We start from the raw sequence: 17,604 nt of genomic DNA, 5'->3' as shown, positions 1-17,604 counted from the left end.
TCCCCACGTGAGAAGGACAAGAAGCTCCACCACCAAGAAGAAGAAGACAATGGAAATGCTGCATCTCCTCTTTTTTTTTTTTTTGCCTTTCTTTTCTTTAATTATTAGGAGTTAAGTGTTTTCGGGGCTGCGATCCAAGCATTATTCCCTAAATCCAATCCTGACAATCAGTGTTTGGCTTGCTGGAAGTGTTCCCTGGGAGGGGAGGAGGGAGAGGAGGCTGTGTGCAGCCATTGGGAGGACAGCGGAGGGGATGGTTCTCTTTAAACAGAAGGGGATGGCTTGTCAGGGCTTTAGGGGCAGGTGTAGCTGAATCGTGGAGCTGCATTCTGCATCTGACTGTCACTACACTACACCATACCATCATCAGCTCTATGGGACCAGGAGGAATGGAGACAGCCCTGCTACTTCTTCTAGGCAGCATAGTAAGTCTACCCATTATATCTCATCCATCCTATACATCTCAACCCCCCCCAATATGGATTTTTAGATGCTCTGATCTCACCGGCGTGATAACTGAATATAGCTAATTATTTTGCATTTCAGTTCATTATTTAACCTATGGGCACATTTGACATTTCGGACATTTGAGACTTCCCCGGCATATAATGCATGCTGGATTATTATGCATGTTTATGTTGTTGATGGCGATTCTTCCATTGTGTGTCCTATACGAGTCCTGTTCTGCAGGCTATAAGGGTTTGGCTTGTGGATAATGCAGTGATAATTACCTTTCTGAACACAACATGCTCAGATTTCAGTGGAAGCTGCACAATGCCCTTCAGTGCACAGGCTAGTCCCAAAGCCTTCGCCCCCCTCTCCTCGTACAGATCCATTAATGCAATCTATCAGCTGGCTAGTCGGTGTATGGAAACTGTCATTCCCTTCTGCTCCTCCTCTCTGCTTGTCTCTGGCTTCTCTCTCTCTTAGTTTTCTATTTGCATGCAGCGTTTTATGACATTATGTTTGTAACTTACAGTACAGTCAGTATCATATCTCTTGTCCTGTATGGAAAGTTTCGAGATCGAGCTGATAGTCAGAAATCCCAGATCTGTACTTGTGTGGTTCGATTGGGTAGAGCAGTCTTTCTCAGCTAGGGTTCCTCCAGAGGTTGCAAGGGGTTCATTGCCATGTTCATGACACCAATGATTTATTTTTTTAGCTATTTGGGAAATTCTGCCCATTGACCACCAATGTAAGGCATGTTCTTCCTACTAACCAGCAATGATAGGGGGTATTCTTCCCAAGGACCACCAATGTAAGGGGCATTCTTCCTATTGACCACCAATGTATGGGACATTCTTCCTATTGTCCACCAATGTAAGGGACATTCTTCCTATTGACCACCAATGTAAGGGACATTCTTCCTATTGACCATCAATGTAAGGAATATTCTTCCTATTGACCACCAATGTAAGGGACATTCTTCCTATTGACCATCAATGTAAGGGACATTCTTCCTGATGACCACCAATGTAAGGGACATTCTTCCTATTGACCACCAATGTAAGGGACATTCTTCCTATTGACCACCAATGTAAGGGACATTCTTCCTATTGAGCACCAATGTAAGGGACATTCTTCCTGATAACCATCAATGTAAGGGACATTCTTCCTATTGACCATCAATGTAAGGGACATTCTTCCTATTGACCATTAATGTAAGGGACATTCTTCCTATTGACCATTAATGTAAGGGACATTCTTCCTATTGACCATTAATGTAAGGGACATTCTTCCTATTGACTATCAATGTAAGGGAAATTCTTCCTGTTGACCACTAATGTAAGGAGCTTTCTTCCCATTAACCACCAAGCTATGGTGCATTCTACCCACTGCCCACCAGTGCAAGGGGCATTCTTCCTCTTGACCACCAGTGTAAGGAGCATTCTTCCCACTGACCACCAGATTTGGGGGAATTCTTCCCACTGACTACCAATGTAAGGAGCATTCTTCCCACTGACTACCAATGTAAGGAGCATTCTTCCCACTAACCACCAATGTAAGGAGCATTCTTCCCACTAACCACCAATGTAAGGAGCATTCTTCCCACTGACCACCAATGTAAGGAGCATTCTTCCCACTGACCACCAATGTAAGGAGCATTCTTCCCACTGACCACCAATATAAGGGAAATTCATTGCACTGACCACCAATGGAAGGAGCATTCTTCCTCTTGACTACCAATATAAGGTACTTTTTCCCACTGACCACCAATGTAAGGGACATTCTTCGTACTGACCACCAACACAAGGGACATTCTTCCTATTGACCACCAATGTAAGGGACATTCTTCCTACTGACTACCAACATAAGGGACATTCTTCCCACTGGCCGCCAATGTAAGGAGAATTATTTTCACTGACCACCTATAAAAGGGACATTCTTCCCACAGACCACCATTGTAAGGGACATTCTTCCCATTGACCACCATTGTAAGGGACATTCTTCCCATTGACCACCAATGTAAGGGACATTCTTCCCATTGACCACCAAAGTAAGGGACATTCTTCCCATTGACCCTAAATGTAAGGGGAATTCTTCCGACTGACCTCCACACTAATGTACCATGTTCTGTTGATAAAGTAATTAAATGCAGAGTATTCTTGTGACTGTTAAGATATTTCAAGGGTTACTCCATGTTAAAAGGTTTTCGAAAGACTGGGGTAGAGGTTGGTAAGTTGTATCACCAGTGACTTGTATCTTTTGTAGTCAGTCAGACTTCAGCATTGAGTTGCCAGGTCCGCCTACTTGCTATTGACTTTACTAAGAGGGTCTTACCCTTCCAATTACATGTCACTTTGATATCTTGAGATTAACATCTCTGAGAGGTTAAAGGAGCCAGGGGGTGATTTAGAACAATGTTTTCTGTACATAACTAAGTTATTATTTTTAAATGGTTTAAGCCTTTAAGGGACACTTGGCAGGACAGAATATAGATGTAGTCATTGCTGATTTGTTTTTGAAGGCGTGTTGTCCGGGGTTGTCATCTTTCATCTTGGACTACTTGGTAATGTGCATATTATTTGAGGGGAACCTCGTAAAGTCTTAATCAATAAAACACCAAGTAGCTATGCAAGGGTAAGGATGACAGCTTTGGGGAACGCACCTTCATGAACCCATCGGTTCCTAGGTTTCTGTTATGACAAGCAGTGTTCAGGAGTTTATACACGCTATTTATTTTGTGCCATCAACTTACATAGTGCTTTACACATACATTTTTACATTTTCATTAGTCCTTGCCCCCAAGGTGCTTATAATCTAAGGTTCCTATCTCACATGCTATGCCCAATTTGGATAGGAGCCAATCAACCTAACAGCACGTGGAGTGTGAGAGAAATCCAAAGTAAACCCATGCAAGCACAGGGAGAACATGCAAACTCCATGCAGATAATGTCCTGGTCCGCGTTTGGACCAAGGAACCCTTGGTGCTAACCACTTAGCAACTGCACTATTAAAGAACATCCTAAATCCTTATTGTATAGGAAACAGATTTTGGTATGTGGTCCCGTCCAAAAATATACCATCTTCGGCGGGTCCGGTGTCCATCTTCGGCGGGTCCGGTGTCCATCTTCGGCGGGTCCGGTGTCCATCTTCGGCGGGTCCGGCGTCCTTCGGCGGCGTCCTCCCGCTCGTTTCCCGCCACGACTTTGAATACTGCGCCCGCATATAGCGAGCGCAGTACACTCGTGAATCTTCGGGCAGGCTCGGGCGCCTCTCGCACTGACGTCCTGTACGCTCAGGACGTCAGGACGTCAGTACGAGAGGCGCCGAGACTGGCCGAAGATTCACGAGTGTACTGCGCTCGCTATATGCGGGCGCAGTATTCAAACTCATGGCGGGAAATCGGGTATCGGCGTATACTGCGCACCCACGATTTTGCCCTGATTTTCAGGGCAAAATAGTGCGCGGTATACGCCGATAAATACGGTAGTTGCAGAAAAGTTTGCTCTCATTTCTTTTGATCAAGCCTTGTCATGTGTCAGTCTTACAATTATACCCAATTGTTCAAATTCTGTTGAATGCAACTGGAGAAGTTTGGTGCTGAGGATGCTTCTAGGCACCATGGGTGGTTACCTTGAAACAATTGTGTAACATTGTTCTGAAAAAATAATGCTTTGTGCTAAATCTACAGAAAAGTCAGCTATTGTATAAAAATGTCTCTTACATGGCTAAGACAGTCGAAAAAAGACAGAGGTCCATCCTGCCCCACCTACGTTGAACTCAAAACTTTTTATCGGCTTTCGTTATGATGAGATCCTGTAGCCTTCAAATGTATAGTACGTGTGTTATATGAACAGCATTCTCATTAAGCTGTACTGTCTCATTAAATTTGCTTTGTTTAGTAGTTACTGATGTTCCTATGTCCAGTGTTTTTGCATGTCTTAATTTTCTTTCCTATGTCCAGTGTTTTTGCATGTCTTAATTTTCTTTCCTATGTCCAGTGTTTTTGCATGTCTTAATTTTCTTTCCTATGTCCAGTGTTTTTGCATGTCTTCATTTACTTTCCTATGTCCAGTGTTTTTCCATGTCTTAGGGCCAGATCCACAGAGAGAGTACGCCGGCGTATCTACTGATACGCCAGCGTACTTTCAAATTTCCCGCGTCGTATCTTTAGTTTGAATCCTCAAACCAAGATACGACGGCATCTGGGTTCGATCCGACAGGCGTACGGCTTCGTACGCCTTCGGATCGTAGATGAAATACTTTGGCGTCCGCTGGGTGGAGTTTGCGTCGTTTTCCGCGTCGGGTATGCAAATTAGCTATTTCTGGCGATCCACGAACGTACGCGCGGCCGTTGCATTCTCTTACATCGTCTCTAGTCGGCTTTTTCCGGCGTATAGTTAAAGCTGGTATTTTGCGGCGTATAGTTAGACTTGTGATGTTAAGTATGGCTGTCGTTCCCGCGTCGAAATTTACGTAAGTTAAAAAAATTACGTAGTTGCGACGTCATTTAGCGCAATGCACGGCGGGAAATTTAGGGACAGCACATGCGCAGTTCATTCGGCGCGGGGACGCACTTCATTTAAATGAAACACGCCCCCTACCCGCCGATTTGAATTACGCGCCGAGAGATACACTATGCTGCCATAACTTACGGCGCAAATTCTTTGTGGATTCAAAGGATTAAAAAGTAAGTTACAGGGGCGTAGCGTATCTCCCATACGCTGCGCCCGTGCAGATCTCTGTGGATCTGCCCCATAATGTTCTTTCCTATGTCCAGTGTTTTTGCATGTCTTAATATACTTTCCTATGTCCAGTGTTTTTGCATGTCTTAATATACTTTCCTATGTCCAGTGTTTTTGCATGTCTTAGTTTACTTTCCTATGTCCAGTGTTTTTACATGTCTTAATATACTTTCCTATGTCCAGTGTTTTTGCATGTCTTAATTGTCTTTGTTGCTTTTAAACAAATCTTTATTTTTGTATTTATTTCTAAACAACTTTAGCCCTCTATTTCTAAACAACGTTAGCATTATCGTCCCATATAAGGTTTGTTCCATTAAAAACTTTAGCACTGTACTTCCCCGGTGGTTTCAAGCTTCGAATGACTTTGTATTATTCTCTGCGCTTGTGAAGTTTCAGCGTTGGATTCCGAGTGAGCGTATTTTGTACAGCTCGGGGATTTGAAAGAGGGAAATCTTGAATGAACACGATTTGGGGAGGGGATATTGCAAAAGGCTGGTATTAGGGATCTGATGCAGCTGGGAGAGATGAAAGGGGATTGCTGTGTGCTTGTGAATTAGGAGGAAGAATTATGAATGGATCTGTCAGTGCTGGTGGGTGGAAATGGGAGGACGGGGAGTGGGTTTTTTTTTTTTTCGGAAGCCGTGCTGGGAGGTAGAGCTGGTTTTCTGAGCCTCTCTGTGTTGATTGGTGGAAGATTAGGCAGATTTGATTCTACGTGTAGAATTTAGCTGCTAATGGCGAGGGATTCTTTCGCTGGTTTTTGGTACTGGTACAAAAGAAGGAGTAAGACGTCAGGGCGGTGACAAAATCTGCAACACTGGTCTTTTTTAGGGTCGATTCACATCACATCTGTGCAGTGCGTTTTATGTGCGTTACCATTGAACGCTATAAATTGGGCATTTTCATGAAAACGCATCAAAGACACAGCAAACAGGATTTATTTTAATGCAACGCACCTAAAGTTGCACAGATGTAGATGGAGCCTAAAGTTTTCAGCAGGCTGAAAATGTATGCATCTGTTTAAACCAAACTCCGTAATCAAAAAAACATCATTACAATTATTTTTGAAATGCAAGCAGTATAAGTACCTGAAATTGGTATCGCCCTCTCCCCCGTATAGTTTAATCCCGTAGTGAAGTTTCAGACTCCCCGCGGGGGAATGGGCGTTCCTATACAGAGGGAAGATGATTGACGGCCGGCTATGGCGCGTCACGCTTCCCGAAAATAGCCGAAATAGGACTTGGCTCTTCACGGCGCCTGCGCAGTCAGCTCCTAGTCTGTGCGCAGGCGCCGTATAGCGCCGTGAAGAGCCGAGACCTACTCCGGCTATTTTCGGGAAGCGTGACGCGCCGTAGCCGGCCGTCAATCATCTTCCCTCTGCATAGGAACGCCCATTCCCCGCGGGGAGTCTGAAACTTCACTACGGGATTAAACTGTGAGTACGGCTCCAAAAAAATAAATAAAGGCATACTGTAGCTCACGCTAGTATGCTGGATTTAATGGTAGAAACTTGTTATTTAGGGTGAACCACCGTGTACAGCCCCATCCTACTGTATGTTAACAATCCTGGTGGGTGACTCGGAGGCAACAACATTTTGTCTCAGCCGCCTCTTTTTACCAGCTCTCCTAGGCTGCCCACCTGAAAGAGCCCTTAAAGCAGAACTCAACTGCTGAATAAATCTCCTCCCCCGCCCCTCTTTCACACAACTATCTTTCAAAATACAGTGTGTGTACAGCTACACCACCAGTCTCTGCCATTTATTTGGAACCTGGTGGAGACTGGTGGCGCAACCGCACACATGCAGCAGAATTATGCTCGTGCACACAAGCGCCCACATTTCTGGCAGCTGAACACTATAGCTGTCCATGTGCACGCTCACAAATCTGAGATTCAATTGAACCGTGCATCTGTTCTGTGCATACGCTGCATTAGGTTTCGCGTGTGTGCACCTTTGGTAACTCACTGCCTTCGGGGATTGCTACATCACACCTATCCCAGGAGGCAGTGGGGCCTGGCCTAGGCTAGAAAGCAGGAAGTGCTTATGTGCAAGAAATGTTTATACATTTTACTGAGTAAAGTTCCACTTTAACATTCATGCAAAGGAGATAAACTTCCAGATCATGCTATAGAGATTGCTGCCATCACTTAATCAACAGAGCAGGGAGTCTAAGTTCGGCAGACTCTCAAATGCTGAACTGCAATCCACAACAGCAAATGTGATGTACCAGACTTTAAACACCAAAAAAGAACACAGATAATTTTAAGTACATCACTTTCTTTGCAAAACTGAGTAGGAAGAACAGATTATACTGTTAGAATGTGTTTTGTTCCCTGTTAGGTCTGCAAAATAAATGAGAGACGCTCAAGCTGTACTGTTGCTTATGACCTCTTGCAAATTAGATTGGCCATTTGGATTTAAGACTTTTTGGGTTACTGAAATAAGATCATCCTTTCTCAACCTTTTGTAACATGGAAATAACGTTCTGGTCTCAGGAAACCCCTACCAATAAATACCGTATCTACAGCTCACAGTACATTAGTGCAATGGTCAATGGGAAGAATGTCTCTTACATTGGAGGTCAGTGGGAAGAATGTCCCTTACATTGGTAATCAGTGGGAAGATCATCCTTTCTCAACCTTTTGTAACATGGAAATATTTTGTAACATAACTTTCTGGTCTCAGGAAACCCCTGCCAACAATTACTGTATCTACAGCTCAAAAGTTCATTAGTGTGGTGGTCTATGGGAAGACTGTCCCTTAAAATGGTGGTCAATGGGAAAAATGTCCCTTACATTGGTGGTCAATTAGAAGAATGTCTCTTACATTGTGATCAGTGGGAAGAATGTCCAACGTAAGAAGAAACCAGTGGGAAGAAACCACCAAGTAAGAAGCATTCTTCCCACTGATCACCAATATCAGGGACATTCTTTCCACTGATCACCAATGTAAGGGACTTACATTGGTGATTAGTAGAAAGAATGCCCCTGATATTGGTGTTCAGTGGGAAGAATGCTTCCTAGGTTGGTGGTCAGTGGGAAGAATGTCCCTTACATTGGTAATCAGTGTGAAGAATGTCCCTTTATTTTGCTGGTCAGTGGGAAGAATATCCCTACGTTGGTGTAAGTGGGAAATATGTCCCTTACATTGGTGGTCAGTGGGAAGAATGTCCCTTAAATTGGTGGTCAGTGGGAAGAATGTCCTTTACATTGGTGGTTAGTGGAAGGAATTCCCACTTACAGCTCATAAGTGTCAATGGCTACATAACTGAAAGGCAACAATTTCTACTTGCTCAAGGAACCGTAAAAACATCTAGCGCGGCCTTTCCTCCAGTGTTTAATAGAACCCTAGAGTCCCTCCAGAGGTTGCTACAGCTAGACTAGACTCTGATATAAGTAACCACGGGCACTAATGATCTTTTAAACTAACTGTACAGAGGTTTGGAACTGCATTTCCCATGATGCTCATGCATTCTGCAGTGTAGTTGAGCATCATGGGAAATGTAGTTCTAAAACATCTGGGGTGCCAAGGTTTGCCATCAATGCTCTAGGGCATGGGTGCTCAACCTGTGGCTCTCCAGCTGTTGCGGAACTACAATTCCCATGAGGCATTGCAAGCTGCTGACAGGTACAAGCATGTCTCCCAAAGGCTGAGGCATTATGGGAATTGTAGTTTTGCAACAGCTGGAGAGCCACAGGTTGAGCACCCATGCTCTAGGGGAACCCTAGGGTTCCACAGAACCCTGGTTGAGAAAGATGGATGTAGATCAAGAATTTTGGCTTTAGTATGACTTTAGTTTCCAGGTCTGGGACTCAGAAAGCACTGAAGCCATTGGATCAGCCTGACAGTTGGGCAAATAGAATCTTCAGAAGTAGAGGTCCACATAGCTTTTATACTTCTCTCAGATTTCCTTTAAATTAACTACAGATATCAAATGAAGGTTCGAAATCTGAAGGACACTGTCACGCCGGGTTGGATTTGACTCCATCTGCTGTTTGTAGCTGTACTGGCAATTTAAATGGGGGCAGCTTAATTATTTTTTTTTCATTTACTTACACTTTAGGATACCCAAAAACATTAAGTGACAGTTGCCTGATCCAGATATTTTTATTATGTCTTCATGTTTCAGGAATCCGTGTGTTTATCATCATTTTCATTGTGTTTTATGACTATTTTTAAAAGCTTTACATATCTAAGGGTGCCCTGCAGACACAGTTGGCTGCCAGCTGTCAGGGTTACAAAACTAATATTCAATTACTATTGTTTCCACATGAAAAGATATCGCTGGGGGGTCTATACATTGAAAAGTCTACAAGCACCTCCCTTGTTCCTTTCTATAGGGTAAACAGGGGCACTCAACCAATGCATGTGTTCCTGTTGGAGTGACAGCTGAGCGATGTCAATCAGTGCCTTTGATTGGTTGAACCAGGCTTGCCTTCCATTGCCGATGGGCAAATTTAATGTGCCAGATGACTGTGTCATGTATAGATAGTGAAAAGAGCAGAATGGGAATAGCAGCACAGTCAAATAAGGAGCATGCGAGTCACATTATACAGAAAGAATTAGTAATAACATTCACTAATATGTGTATTAAGTTACACAGCGGCTATCGTAACTAAGTATATTAGGATAAACCTTTGATCACAGAGATGACATATGTACAGCAGATTTCCTGTTGGTAACCTTAGGCCAGCTGCAGGAGAAGATGAGAGATGAGAGCTCTTTGTCCTGTTACCAGAAGCAATCATAATTTTTGTCCCGTGGTGGAATTTGTAAATTCATCATAAAATCAGTGATTGTCCCCTCTACTGTGGACAAAGTGGGCCCATCTAAAGGTGAGACCTGAAGTTTTCAAGAATTCGTTCAAAGCTGGTCTACACAGGTATTTCTTTGTATCTGAACATCTTTCCTTTTCAATACAAGTCAAAGTAAAGTTGAAAACAGCTGGAAGCAACTCAAAAGCAGCTCAAAGTAACTCAAGCTAATCAGAAGTTCATCAGATAAGCAAGTCAAAGCAACACAAAAGCCTACTGGCTCAAAGTCTCATTTACATGGGGTACTAAGGTTCATTCACACGGGCGTACCTATCTGCACACCCGAGCTATGGGTTGCCTTTGCCCGCATGGGATGCACAGGTGTTCCATGTATTTCATTTATGTCTATTGGGACATAGCTCCTACATGGACACAGCCACTGGTCCCAATCTGACAGCTGTGCCTAGGTGGATGCATGTCCCAGAGCACAGAGCGTGTGCGTTCAGGGACAGGCATCCACATGGCTGTCAAATTTGATCCAGCAGCTGTCTCTGGGCAGTCGCTGTGTCTCTATAGATGTGAACAGGGCCGGTGCTACCACTAGGCAAACTAGGAAGCCGCCTAGGGCGCACTGCTGCCTAGGGCGCCTGGCCACTGGTGTTCCTACTCTCTGCAGCAATTAACTAAGTCTCAGCATCAGCAGGCAGCCGCCGCTCCGTTCATACATAGTGTCAGGGGGAGGACTGTGTCTGTGTCCTGACTCCTGAATGAATGGAAGCAAGCAAACATTCATTGATAGGCACTAGTAGGCTGCATTGATGGGCACTGGTGAGGCTGAATTTGATGGGTGTTGGTGAGGCTGCATTGATGGGTGCTGGTGAGACTGCATTGATGGAAGCTGGTGAGGCTGAATTTGATGGGCGCCGGTGAGGCTGTAATGATGGGCGCTGGTGAGGCTGTATTGATGGGTGCTGTTGAGGCTGCATCGATGGGCGCTGGTGAGACTGCATTGATGGAAGCTGGTGAGGCTGAATTTGATGGGCGCTGGTGAGGCTGTAATGATGGGCGCTGGTGAGGCTGTATTGATGGGCGCTGGTAAGGCTGTATTGATGGGCGCTGGTGAGGCTGAATTTGATGGGCGCTGGTGAGGCTGAATTTGATGGGCGCTAGTGAGGCTGTATTGATGTGCTCTTCATTAAAAAAGAGGGGTATAGATGGGCAGGTCAAAGGGGGTGGGGTCAGGGGTTGAGCCAGGGGGGGCGGAAAAATGAGGTTTCGCCTAGGGTGTCAAAAATCCTTGCACCAGCCCTGGATGTGAATTGGACTGCCTGTATGCAGATGCACAGAACAGTTGTGTATCCCCATGCGAGCAAAGAAGGCCCTTCACATGGGTGTACAGATAGGTATGCTCATGTGAATGAGGCCTAAAAATAAACTTATACATTGCAGACCTCCATCTAAAAATACTAGTTTCCAGGTTGTCTGTGGTTTAAAAAATCAACAAGTCAATGACTTGGAAAAGCATGCAAATTAAAAAGTCAGAGTGAAGTCCATCATCCGCTACTATCTGCAGCTCTTCTGTTCCTCCCTCTGTCCTCCTCCTCCCCCTCCCCTCCCTGCCTGTCATCTCTCACTATCGCTGATCTGCTTCTCTCCCCACTGCTTTAAAACCAACTGATCTGTATATCATCCCCTACCTTTTTTAACAGTGTCTTCCAGCGATCCCATGACTCCAGGGTCTCAGCTCCTCCCCTCCTCCCTGGATGATGTCAGCAGGGGAATCTTGGCCCCACCCACTGGAGATATTACACGGGGAGAGAAGACAGCCTGGAGTCATCTTATAGTTGGGAGAGGCTTTTAAAAAAAGGCATTTGGATGCAGCTTTTTATCTGACAGAGGGGATGATATAAAGATGAGATAGTGGCTTAACAACCACTTTAAAGAATTGTTATTTATTTATTTTTACTAGTAATGGCGGCTGACTTTTAGTGGGACTGTGATATTACGGAAGACAAATCGGACACCTAACTGACACTTTTGACACTTTTTTGGGAACCAGTGACACGAATACAGTGATCAGTGCTATAAATATGCACTACTACTGTACTATTGACACTGGCTGGGAAGGGGTTAACATCAGGGGCGATCAAAGGGTTAACTGTGTGCCTAGCTGGTGTTTCAGTGTAGTTCGGGAGGTCCTTTTACTAGTGGAAGGCATGGATTGGTGTTCCTGCTTTACAGGAACACAGGATCCATGCCTTCTGTACTGACGGAACAGCAATCTTCCTTGTTTATATAGGCAGATCGCCATTCTGCCTGTGTACAGACTATTCAGTGGGTACCGGAAAACATTTGATTCATAGCGGTAGCGAGCCGCCAGCAGTGCGCACTCGCGCCTGACACCCAGAAGTGCAGGATCATATATATATATATATATATATATATATATATATATATATATATATATATATATATATATATAATCCTGCGCAGAGCGACCACCCTGTAGCAGTAAATGTGCTATAGGGCGGTTAGCAAGCGGCTTATCCACTTACCTAATCTACTCAACCTCTCTGCTACAGCTGCCTACTTACCTGAGTAAGACAGCTAAATTTTGCTCCGATGGTTACATCCTCAAACAGAAATCTTCTTCACCACTAGCCAAGTCTGTGTAGTAAGCCCTCATAGACATTTGTAGGGCAGGAGACACTCAACTTTATACAAGTTTATGAGACCACATAGCCCAGGCATGGTCAACTGTGAAGAAGATTTCACTCAAAGCATGTAATCATCGGAGTAGATTGTGACATTTCTATTCAGGTAAATACGTAGCTGGAGGGGAAGCAGGTCTGGGTAATTTGTCCAGAAAGGCTAATGAGGGTGGGTACGTCTACTTTAAGCGAACTTGTATTAGCAAAAACTTGAAGGCGGCCATTGTTGTCCTCCTGTGGAAAATGTTAGTTTTCAGTTCTCCATTGGCTTCAACATTGCTTGCGTTAGTTACTCATAACAAGCATGCAGCAAGTAAAATCACAACTCCTGATCTGCATCCACAATTCGAACTTTTGAAGTATTTATCGGCAATAAGATCTGTGCAACAACCAGTATTTTCACAAAAAGAGCTTTGCAAGGACAGCCAACATATTATCCAAGTACAGATTCCCTTTAAAGTCTCGTACACACGATCAGTCCATCCGATGAGAACGGTCTGAAGGACCGTTGTCACCGGTTAACCGATGAAGCTGACTGATTATCCGTCGCGCCCACACACCATCAGTTAAATAACCGATCGTGTCAGAACGCGGTGACGTAAAACACAACGACGTGCTGAAAAAAATGAAGTTCAATGCTTCCAAGCATGCGTCGACTTGATTCTGAGCATGCCTGGATTTTTAACCGATGGTCGTGCCTACTAAAAATCGGTTTTGAACTATCGGTTAGGAATCTATCGGTTAAATTTAAAGCAAGTTGGCTTTTTTTTAACCGATGGTTTAATAACCTATGGGGCCCACACACGATCGGTTTTGACCAATGAAAACGGTCCATCAGACCGTTGTCCTCTGGTTAACCTATCGTGTGTACGAGGCCTTAGAGTATCCTTTTTTAGATTGAGGTCAGTCCTAAAAGTAGTTACTCAACACACAGTTATCTAAGATTTTAGAATTACAAGTCTGTTTTAACTTATAGTTGTATCCTTCTTCAGCAGCATGGATAGAGTGTCAGGCCCCGTACACACGTCCGAGAAACTCGACGAGCAAAACACATCGTTTTGCTCGTCGAGTTCCTTGTGAAGCCGCCGAGGATCTCGGCGAGCCAAGTTTCCCCATTGACTAACGAGGAAATAGAGAACATGTTCTCTATTTGGCCCGACGAGATCCTCGTCGGTTTCCTCGGCCAAAAGTGTACACATGACCAGTTTCCTCAGCAGAATACGGCTCCCATCGAGTTTCTGGCTGAATTCTGCCGAGAAACTCGGTCGTGTGTACGGGGCCTCAGTCATCCCTGAGCTCAAGCAGGAGACAGTTCATCCCCTGCAGGGCTGGGCTGCCATTTCTGTTCTGACAAGGAGAGAATACATTAGTGAACAACAGCACACACAGCTACCCTCAGAGGCAAGAATTCACTATTACAATAACAAAAGAGTGGAAATGCAGATTATTCCAAACGTACCCCTGGCTGCTTCACTTTAAGCATTAGAGACTGTTACTTACAATACTATTGTTAAGTGAACGTTTGGCTGTAGGCTCCTGCGGTACCAAAATGTTGTGGAATTATAAAGTGCAATAATTAGCTGGCTGAGTATGGGGGATAATTTCTAGCCAGTTTGAATGCTACAGGCATTTTTGATGATTAGACCATCCAAAATATATATTTTTTGCCGGTAGGTGGAGTGGTCTACCGACTAATAACACCTCTTGGGGACACCAGAGGCAGGATATATTGGTGAGTTCCCAACTCTACCACACACAGCCTCCGAACCTTAATCCCCGAGAAGGTTCCAAGTCTTGTGAAATCTATATGTTAATTTCCAGCATCTATCAGAGGTTGACATATCAGTTATGGGTGGTTCGGATGGACAAAGTTGATGCTTTGTTTGTACAACTGAGTGCTAGATTAACATGTCAAGTACTAAAACACGGTGATTCTAAACACAAGCTTGGGACTGAATACTGACAGTGAATACAGTGCTTTAATCTTGACAAGTATTTCAGAAATGTATTAGTGAAATGACATGTGCTAGACATGTGGAATGTACAGAGGTTATGTAAAGAATGTAAAACAACAATTACTGTGTTTATAGGTCACTTGACTTCAGAAGTCCAAATTATCAGTAAAAACAGAGGCGGGTTTAAATCTTTCAAAAGACAGGTGTAATATAATCGTTACATAAGCAAACTAATTACGTATGTGTACAAAGACACTAGCTTCCAATCAGAACAACCCAAGTAAGATCTGTCAACTATAGGGTTACAACACTTTGCATATCATGATTGCTCTTGGCACTACCTCAATCCAAACATCAGTACAACACTTGGCCAAGGATTAGGCTGTTTACAGATATATCCTGAGGGTTTTTAGAAGTTGTGCACATTGAAGGTTTACGTGACTGTCCTGGGCTGGCCAAGAATTGAGTTGTTTAGAGACACAGCTTGAGGGTGTCTGATGTTGTGCGTGATTGTCTTGACCAAAGATTAGGCTGTTTAGAAATATACCTTGAGGGTTTCTGAAGTTGTGCGTGATTGTCTTGACCAAAGAATGGGCTGTTTAGAGATACACCTTGAGGGTTTCTGAACTTGTATGTGATTGTCTTGATCAAGGATATAGCTGTTTAGAGACACACTTTGAGGGTTTCTACAGTTGTACTTGGTTGTTTTTGTCAAGGATTGGGCTGTTTAGAGATACAAAAATGTTACTTAACCCACAACAGTAAAACCAGTCTGTATATGCAGTAATGCATGCTTTGGTATACTCACTGTGGAACCTAAGGGGTTAATCCACAGCATTGTGTAAAAAGGCTGTTTGATCTTGTATGCACAGATCCTCCGCTTCTTCCACTGACTCCAGAACGGGTCCGGATAAGACAGAGTTAATGGAGTCAGGCTGCACATGCTCAGTTTGGTGTGTACAGTATTGCTTTCTTGGGAGAGTGCATGTGATCAGCACAGGGCCAATCAGCACTCTCCAGACAGAGGGTCAGGGGTCCTGGATCCTGATAGGACAGCTCAGTGCAGTATGACAACTCCTCCTACAAGATTTACCAGGAACTGATAGAAGTCACACGACTGCTATATACTGCTGATGAGAAAAGGAATTTAGCAATTTATATTTACCAAAATAATTGCATGTCCATGTTCTGTGTACTGTGGGAGACCAGTTTTAGTGAATGCAGAGTCCTGGTTTGGTAACACTTTAAGGGGTTTCTGAAGTTGCACGCGATTGTCAAAGCCTAGGATTGGGCTGTTTAGAGATATACCCTGAGGGTTTCTGAAGTTGCATGTGATTGTTTTGACCAAGTATTGGGTTGTTTAGAGATACACCTTGAGGGTTCATGAAGCATGTACTTGATTGTCTTGACCAAGGGTTGGGCTGTTTTTGAGATATACCTTGAGGGTTCATGAAGCATAGCTGTGCTTGCCTTGACCAAGGGTTGGGCTGTTTAGAGATACACCTTGAGGGTTCATGAAGCATGTACATGATTGTCTTGACCAAGGGTTGGGCTGTTTAGAGATGTACCTTGAGGATTCATGAAGCATGTACGTGATTGTTTTGACCAAGGATTGTGCTGTTTAGAGTTACACCTCGAGGGTTCATGAAGCATGTACCTGATTGTCTTGACCAAGGGTTGGGCTATTTAGAGATACACCTTGAGGGTTCATAAAGCATGTACGTGTTTGTCTTGACCAAGGGTTGGGCTAATTAGAGATACCACTTGAGGGTTCATAAAGCATGTACGTTTTATGAAGGGTTGGGCTGTTTAGATATACACCTTGAGGGTTCATGAATCATGTATGTGATTGTCTTGACCAAGGGTTGGGCTGTTTAGAGATATACCTTGAGGGTTCATGAAGCATGTACATGATTGTTTTGACCAAGGATTGTGCTGTTTAGAGAGAAACTTTCAGGGCTCATGAGGAATGTACATGATTGTCTTGACCAAGGTTTGGGCTGCTTAAAGATACACATTGAGGGTTCATGAAGCATGCACATGATTGTCTTGACCAAAGATTGGGCTATTTCAAGATACACCTTGAGGGTTTCTGAAGCTGTATGTGATTGCCTTGGCCAACAGAAATGTTACAACTGGTTGGCAAACCTTTGAATGACCTGACTGATCCTGCTTTCCAGAATGAAGGCCCCCTTCTGCAATATAGACTGACAGTGAGGGCAGGCAAACTCTGATTCTCGTTTCATCCCATATACTTTTGATCAAAATGTCATACAAGGAAAGCCTTGCCTCATGTTTGTCAGCATACAATATATTTTATCAATCCAAGTGGCATGTACACCCCCCCAGAGTTCTCAACCCTAAAACAGTTTAATCCAACAAGCGATTAAAGAAAGTGGTCTCTAAATAAATTAAAAAATCAGTTCCCTGCAATAAAAGCGGTGGTGTACTCACCTTTCTGGTGGCCTATGTCTCCTGCCAACCCTCCAGTTCAGCACTGCAGTCTCCATCAGTCTTTTTGCCATTTGATACTTCCACCCACTGCATGTTGTGTTTCCAGCCTCCAAACCCTACATCAGAACAGGAAAGAGCAGATACTTAGGCATCAAACGAAGGAACCATAGTGCATGGTGGGGCGCAAGCATTAGCCATTCCTAATAGTGTTGAATGCTAAAGAGACTAACAGAGGTTGTAGCGCTGGAATATGGGTTAAATAGGAGACACAGGCTGTCAACAGGGTCAATATAATTGTAGAAGGAAGAAAGTAGCAAACCACATACCCAAATTGCTCTAGTACAACGGTGGGCTAATTTTGGATGGGTGGTGTCTTCCTAGCTGTCATTCCTGCGAAAAAATCAACCTGCCATGTTGCTTAGGTTTCAATTTACATTTTAGTACTTTTTACAACAGTACAATACGTGAATTTTTGAACAAATACTCATCTACGTCAATTTCAGAAGCACGCACGACTGGTTTTTGGCTTTCCCGGTACATCT

At 43.9% G+C, this 17,604-nt stretch overlaps 1 protein-coding gene across 1 annotated transcript in view; it reads left to right on the top strand.

The window, feature by feature from the left end:
* Positions 1-280: 280 nt before the first annotated feature.
* NGFR (nerve growth factor receptor) overlaps positions 281-17,604 on the top strand; it is a 129,089-nt gene continuing 111,765 nt past the window's right edge. Inside the window, exon 1 of the mRNA XM_040331145.1 lies at positions 281-425. Within this exon, the coding sequence (XP_040187079.1) occupies positions 375-425 (51 nt within the window). The 5' untranslated portion in view covers positions 281-374. The remainder of the gene's footprint in view (positions 426-17,604) is intronic.

The sequence above is a fragment of the Rana temporaria genome, chromosome 12, assembly GCF_905171775.1.
Source record: "Rana temporaria chromosome 12, aRanTem1.1, whole genome shotgun sequence".
Lineage (NCBI taxonomy): Eukaryota > Metazoa > Chordata > Amphibia > Anura > Ranidae > Rana > Rana temporaria.
The sequence above is the reverse complement of the archived record's forward strand: the minus strand, read 5'-3'. Positions and strand labels throughout refer to the sequence as shown.